The 8,366-nt window shown below is 20.6% G+C and overlaps 2 protein-coding genes across 2 annotated transcripts; one reads left to right on the top strand and one right to left on the bottom strand.

The window, feature by feature from the left end:
- Positions 1–479: 479 nt before the first annotated feature.
- On the top strand, positions 480–3,268 carry SRAE_X000053900 (Adenosine deaminase; the record flags this gene model as incomplete). Its single annotated transcript, XM_024644894.1, has 5 exons — positions 480–497; positions 800–853; positions 2,029–2,106; positions 2,164–2,647; positions 2,697–3,268. The coding sequence occupies 5 exons, from the start codon at positions 480–482 to the stop codon at positions 3,266–3,268; spliced, it is 1,206 nt and encodes a 401-aa protein (XP_024510408.1).
- A 1,099-nt stretch (positions 3,269–4,367) lies between these two features.
- On the bottom strand, positions 4,368–7,329 carry SRAE_X000053800 (Zinc finger, C2H2 domain and Zinc finger, C2H2-like domain-containing protein; the record flags this gene model as incomplete). Its single annotated transcript, XM_024644893.1, has 5 exons — positions 4,368–4,616; positions 4,732–5,688; positions 5,728–6,480; positions 6,574–6,710; positions 6,753–7,329. The coding sequence occupies 5 exons, from the start codon at positions 7,327–7,329 to the stop codon at positions 4,368–4,370; spliced, it is 2,673 nt and encodes an 890-aa protein (XP_024510407.1).
- Between the last annotated feature and the right edge of the window lie 1,037 nt (positions 7,330–8,366).

Raw genomic sequence — 8,366 nt, 5'->3', positions numbered from 1 at the left:
TGAAAAAGTATAAACTTATACAAAAAAATTGAGAACATTATTTTAAGTTTATAGTCAAATTTTTTTTATAACCAAAAATTAATGATTTCATAAATTATTACAATTTTTTTTTTATCACAACAATTAATATAAATAAATTAAACACAATTTAAAGATAAATATAAATTAAATAAAAAAAAAAAACCATTTTGAAATTCTTTTCCAATAATTCTTTATTACACTTTATGTAATAAATAAATAAATATATACTATAAACAACATTTTTACACATTATATCAGCTATATATTTAAATATATATTATAAATTTTTATCTTTCCTGAAACTCTTATAAATATTTTATCATCATTTTAGAAAAATTAGACACAACATATGTTTGATTGGTATAATAGATTAATTTAAACAATATAATAATTTCCCAAGTAACAAACTCCCATCTTTGGGATAATGTTGAGGTACAGATATATATATATATATATATATGTGTCATATTCCATGTGTTACATTTTATTATTATACTAAAATCATTACATATATATTTTTTTTCTTTTTATTTGATTTTTAATATTATTACTAAATATGATTAATTCTTTTTTTCCTTTATTGATATATTATCTTTAAAAATTATTATTATTAATTTTAATATAGAACATATAGAAAAAAATGTAGTCTATAAAATTACATTTTTTTTATGTATAAACAAATCATTTTTTTTTAAATAAAAAGTACCAATTTATAAAATTTTGCATCTTTATCAAAACATATATAATATTAGAAAGAAAAAAGAAAAAATGTATATAGTGTATCAAATTTATTCTTATCATATTAATTTGTGTTGTCATAATACATTATCAGGTAATTTTTGTATTCCCAAACTTCGGTTAAAATATTTAACTAAAATGTTAACACCATATGGTAATGATATGCTTTTTAAAACTTACTTTTTATATATAATCATACATCTTTTTCATTTAACTATTTTTCCTTGTTATTTTGTTAAGTTATCATATTAGAAAAATATTTGTTTTTCAATTAAAAAAAAAAAATTTCTATTATATATTAATAATAGTTGGTTAATGTTATTTATAATCTATTTTTTATTATACCAAAAAAAATTTAATTACATTAGTTCATTTATAAATAGTTAAAAAAAAGTTATTTTACAAGTAGAAAGAAGATTTTTAATGTGAAATGATAGTTAAATACAAGCTTTTCACTTCTCAAGATAGTTTTTTTTTAATAATATATTTTATGTATATAACACAAAATGTACTCTAGATATATTTTTTGTTCAATAGCATTTCATTTGGAACCTCTCCTTGTCAATCAATGTAATTACAACCAAAAGCCAATTGTCAGATTATAAGTTATTATTTTTTTATATAATTAACTAATTAATATCATTATCATAATTTACCTATTCTTTTACTAATTGTATAGTATCTTAACTTATTTTTTTTCTATAATATAGTATTAAATTCTAGTTAAATTTGTTATCTTAATCCTTTTTAATGTTAAAAAAAAGACAGGTAAAGAAATGATAAAAAGATTAAGACATATATTTTAATTGATATATTTTTATTTATAACATTCTGTCTTTAATGATATAATAATTTATTACTAATTATTATTTATAATCTTAATTTTTTTATCTTTTATAAAAGACTTATCTTGTAACACTATTATAAGATATTGCCATGGTCTTATCATTAAACTATTTAAAGTAAAATATTGTTAATCATTTTTATTATAAAATTTATCGTAATATTCTTAAATATTTAATTAGTTTTCTTTCTCTTTTTTATAATAAAAATTTTCAAATATATCTTACCTTTACTATTTTCCTTTTTTTCCTTTGTTAAAAAAAAACTATCCATTATCTTTGTTTTTGTTATTAATTATTATTTTTTTCCCTCTTTAACCTACTGCTTATTTTTCCTTTAGAGATTTAAAATATATATAAAATAAAAAAAATGGAATATTTTTTTGATTATTTAACAAATATATATAACTATGTTTTTAATTCACAGAATATTATTCAAGAAAAAATGAAATTCTATCCACCAGAGGTAACATCAGAGACAAAAAATCTTTTTAAATTTCCATTAGTATGTTTTTAATTATTTATAATATATTCAAATTTATATTATTTTTTTTTTGTATAGGTTGAATTACATGTTCATTTTGATGGAAGTATTCGTATTGAAACTATTTGGGATCTTATTCAAAAAAAGAACATTGAAATTGAAGGTGTTCATTCTGTTAATGATTTAAGAAATATTTTAATAACTCATAAACCAGATGATCTTGCTGGTGTTTTGAGAGCATTTGACATTTTTCTTCCAATTGTTAGAGGTGATTTAGAGGCTATTGAAAGAATTGCTTATGAAATGGTTGAAGATCAAGCAAAAAATAATGTTTGTTATTTTGAGGCACGTTATTCTCCTCAATTTTTTAGTGACAAAACTGAGTATGGACTTCCATTACCATCTAATTATGGTCCAAGAAAAGAAATAACCTGTGAACAAATTGTTGAAGCAGCAAATCGTGGATTTAAAAGGGGTGAATCTGATTTTGGTGTTGTTGTTAGATCAATACTTTGTTGTATTCGTGGATTTGAAAAATGGGCTAAAGAAGTTTTAGATTTAGGTTTGATTTATAGATATGTAATTAATAATATTTATATAAAATATTCTAGTTGTAAAATATCAAAATGATGGTGTTGTCGCTATGGATGTTGCTGGTTCTTCAGGAGGAGCTGATGAAAAATATTCACATCAAGTAACAGAAGTTTTCCAAAAAGCACATGAACTTGGAATACCAACAACAGCTCATGCTGGTGAAGCTGGTACCTATAAAGAGGTTATAAATGTTGTTGAAAATTTAAAAGTTCATCGTGTTGGTCATGGATATCATATACTTGATGATGAAGAAACATACAAAAAAATTGCTCTTCATGATAGAATTCATCTTGAAGCATGTCCATATTCTTCAATTATGACAGGATCATGTGATGTAGTTTGGCAAAATCATCCAACAAAAAGATGGAGTGAGGATGATGCTAATTTCTCATTATCAACTGATGATCCAACATGCTTTGGTAATTCTATGCAATCTGATCTTTTAATAGCTAAAAATTATATTGGTCTATCACTCCATCAAATATGGAAATGTCAACTTAATGCTATTGAGTCATGTTTCTTAAATGATCATGATAAAACAATTCGTGAAAAATTAATTGATCAACTTAAAAAAAGTGAACCAAAATAATAAACATATATACTTGCAAAATACCCATTCCAATACGTATTTTATCTATCATTTTTTTATTATATAAAATACATATTATTAGTAAAGGTTAAAAATGAAAGTTGATTATGAAATAAAAAATTTATCATAAAATTTATTTTTTTATTTAATATTAAAAAATTATATTTCTAGTTAATACATAAAAGATAAAAAAAAAGAATAATCAAATGAAATATACAACCAAGATATATATATTTATATATATATAAATTGTCTTTTTTAAAAAAAAAGACATATTAACAATAATAAAGGAAAAAAAAATTGGGATCCAAATCATGTTTAAAATGTCTAAATGATATCATAAATATATAGTATGTATAAAAAAATTATTTTTTTTATAATATTTATACAAAAAATAAGGTAATAGTAAAATGATACAATTGAAAATTTTTAATCAACAAAAAAAAAATGAATAAAAAGAGATATTACAATTATACAAAATTTTTCATTAAAAAAATCATAATAATTATAGGTATATATTTATTAGTATTAATTGTAAAACAAACGTTGACATATGAAATTATGTTGTATTAAAATAAAATCCTAAACGATAAAATATTTTTTGGATTTTTAAAATTTATATGTTATATAACAAAAAAAAAAATTATTTTGAGAGGTTTTATAGGTGTAATTATATATAGTAATAAATTATATTTTTTTAACTAATAATACAAAAACCCGTTCAGGTCAGATAGATTAGAATAAGATCAAAAATAGCATTTTCCTTCTTTTAAAATATATATATATATATATATATATTTATATATATATATACATTTAAATAATAATATTACATTAATTATAAAGAAGACTATTATTTCAAATGAAATTTTGATTAATATTTTTTCAATTAAAGATCTTCAACATTTGATTATATAAAAAAAATATATTACAACAAATTTTTTCCCATATTTTGTTTAATAATATATGTAATATTTTTCTTTTCTTTAAAAAAAGTGTAATGCTTGATTAATAATTTTGTTTTATACGTATATATTTAAAAAAAAAAAATCAACTGATTACAAAAATACCATATTTTTTGCTCCTTTTTGTATTAATTTTATTCATTAGTAGTTTGTGGAATGGGACAAAATTTTAAGTTTAATTCAAATGGACTATCTGAGATAAATTTAACTGGTAACTGTAATTTTAAATCATCAGGAAGGATATCATTATATCGATCTTCTATATTTGGTGTCTTTTCATATTGAACAATAAAATTTTGTAATAAGAATGCATTTGGTTTATCCAAGACAACTTTACCAAACATCTCATCATGATGAATAGAATTTGGGCTAGCGGAACCACTCTAAAAATAGAAAAAAATGTAAATCATTAAACAAATAAATTATTAATATATTAACAATTATGTTAATTTAAAAAAAAGAAGAAAAATTAATATAAATTATCGTAAACTAACTTACAGTATTACTATTGTTTCCTTCTTCTTTATTATTAATTCTATGTCCTTCAGTATGTTCTTCAATTGAAGAAATTCCATCAAATAAAACAAGATCAAGTGAATGAAGAGGTGTAACACTTTTAGATACTGCAGAATCATATGAATCAATATTATTTTCATTCTCTTTATTTGTTGTTGAGTAATTTGGTGATAAATTAAATGCTTCTTCTTTAACATTTTCTTCATGATATTTTTTCATATGAATTTTACATATTAATTTTGAAATAAAAACTTTATCACAAAACACACATGTAAAAAGTCTATATGATTTTGGTAAATTAAATGGATTTCCCTTCTTTTGTTTTTTATTTTTCTTTTTTAATTCTTTTGTTGATTTAGATACTGTTTTTGTTGTTGATGGTGTAGTAGTAGTAGTAGTATTTGTTGTTGTTGTTGTTGTAGAAATAGTAGTTATTGTATTAGGATTAGAAGTATTTAATTTTGTAATCTCATTACATTTATCTATTTTTTCTTCCATGTCAATAATATTATCATTAGGATATAATTTAATTTGTAATAATGATATATCTTCATTTGTATGATTTATATTACCTTTATCATTAACATCCATTTTAATTTTTTTTAATGTATCATCAACTTCTTGATTAATTTTCATTTCAATATCATCTGAAGATATTATATTATTTCCAAATGATATATTATTATATCCTTCATCACATGATGATAAACTATTACAACCATATGCTGTTGGTGAATTTTTAGTTAATCCTCCTTTACTACGTGAATCATTTATAATTATACTATGAACAAGACTTTTATGTTTAATTAATTCACATCTTGATACAACATTTTCCATACATATATCACATCTAAATTTTAATCCAATATTATTATCTTCTGTTCCAACATCAACATTAGCTATTGTTGATTTACTATCATCTATAACTATTTTGTGCATCTTAAACATATGTGTTCTTAAAAAGTACTTATTACATACTTTTTTATTACATAAATTACAAAATGCCTCAGCTGTTGAATCGGCTTGAGATGATTGTTTACGTGTCATTGTGGTACAGTCAAATGTTTGTGAACCAGTTAAATTAGATAATGGGTTTTGTTGATTAACATTTTTCATTTGTTGATTATTTTGTAATGTGGCAAGTGAAGATAATGGTGATGTCATGGTACTTGATAATGGTAAATTAAATTGGAGGCGCATATTATTATTTTGAATAATTTCCATTATTTTAGCAGAATCATCATTATTATTTGATTGAATATTTTCCTTTTTAATATCATTATTTGATAATATATTGTTGTTATTATTATTATTATTATTATTATTAATTTGATTAATTAATACTGGTGATCTTGATAAACCTAAGTTTTCTATATTTCTTGGTGTATTAATTGTCAAATTTTGATTTGGATCAAATGAATGTTCTTTCACTTTATGTGTCATTAATCCTAATGTATCATCAAATGTTTTATTACATATATCACATGTTTGTGTTATCTCACCATCAATTGAAAATTTATTAGCTTTCTCTTGAGCCATTGCACGGAGTTCTTTTACCAATACTTCTTGAATACTAATTTCTGATGATGAATCTTTTTTACAACCATTATAATCAATAGAATATTTTTTTATTGGTGTATCATCATCATTAATTTTGTGTCTTCTAAGTTTATGAATCTTTAAAAAATATCTATTGCAGAAATATTTTTGACAATATTCACAATATGTATCCTATAAAAAAAGTAAATATAATAAAATTTAAAAATAGAAATAAAACAAAAAAAAAATTTTTTTTTATATTAGCAAATTTATTTTTTAAATTACCTTTGACTTTGATGATACAGTATTTGATCTTTGATGATCTCGTCTTATTTGAAATTGTCCATTAATATCATATAAAGAATTATTATTAGAAGTTTGGGAAGACACAGAAAATGGTGATATTGAAGATTTCAATTGTTCTGTAATAGGAATATTGTGATTATTAAATGTTAAATTATTACTATCACTAAATGAAGATCCTTTTACTGATGTTGGTGTTGTAACTCCAAGTAAAGCTAATTGATCTAATATTTGAGCAGCATTAAATGAATTTTGCTCAATATTATTTAATATAGAATTTAAAGTAACATTTTCATTATCAGTTGCGCCACGATTTTGCATACCAGAAATAAGTGCATTATTCAAAACACCAATATCTTGTTTTGAAGATATATTATTTAAATTAAGTTTATTTAACAATTGTTGATATATACTATCATTATGATGGTTATTATGTTTATTTAATTGCCATCCTAATATAGTATTATTAATATCAGAAGCATCAAATTCTTGCTTCACTTGATTGTTATTTTTAAATTCATTTAATAAATTCATATGAGCATTGTACTGAATTACTGATTGCATTAATGGATTTGTTTCAGAATCCAAATGATGATTTGATATTTTATGTCCAACCTGATTTTGTTGAAGATTAAATTGTTGTTGTTCTAATAAAACCTTAAACATCTCTGGAAGAATTCCATTAATTTCAGATCCACAACCTGAAATTGTTGGAGATGACGAGTTTGTTTGATCCATTAATAAGTAAGACATATAAAAAGTAAGACTGTATCAATGTTATATATAAAAATATATATATATGTATGTTTAAAATATATATTAAATATATAAATATATATATATGATTTAATATAGTAGATAAAAAATAATATTAAAATTAAGTGTATGGCAGTAGAAAAGATAGTAGCCGATTGGTAATTGCTATACAATTATAACAATAAAATAATTGTTTTAATAAATATTAATAATAAAACTTGAATATTTTGAATACTGAAAATATACATTATAATTAAATAGATAATTTGTTTAAATATATTAGTAAAAATAAGAATAATTATAATATAGAAAATGGAGAATTAATTAATCAAGAATACTAAAAATTACTTTTACATTTAATGATTACAAAAAAATACATATATATTTATATATTTTACGTAATATTTATTTAATAGTTTAAAATGCTCGTATGTTTAATAAAAAAAAAAATAGTTGATCATTGGTTAAAATTAAAAATTTAAGGGGATAACAATGCTTAGACAGTCTTTTTAAAATACGGAAGTAACGAATGGTTTTTATGATTATATAAAATTAAATTCAAAAAATTGATAAAATTTAATATGAAAAAATTATATTTATAAATGTTTCTATTAAAAGAAGCAATTATTATATATGGTAAAAATTATTTTATGGGTCTTTGGTGATTATTATTTATTTAATGCCATAATTGAATATGCGTAACGTTCTCCACTTACAATTTATAAAACATATACACTAGCACTATCATGAGTTTATTAAAATTTAATCTCTTTAAAGCAAAACATTATATTTGGAGTTTAAACATGATGTTTTATTTTTGCAAAAAAAAATTATTATTTATATTGGTTAAAAAAAAAAGATAAACATATATATATATATATATATATTTTTGTTATTTTATTATAAACATGTCAGTGAAATGCATTTAAAAGTTGTTATTCAAAAGGTAAAATTTAAATCAAAAATAATCTTACAAAATTCATTATAAAAATGTAATAATGTTATTTATATTTTTATAA

This window comes from Strongyloides ratti (assembly GCF_001040885.1).
Source record: "Strongyloides ratti genome assembly S_ratti_ED321, chromosome : X".
Taxonomy (NCBI): Eukaryota; Metazoa; Nematoda; class Chromadorea; order Rhabditida; family Strongyloididae; genus Strongyloides; species Strongyloides ratti.
This window is presented reverse-complemented; position numbering and strand designations above follow the sequence as displayed.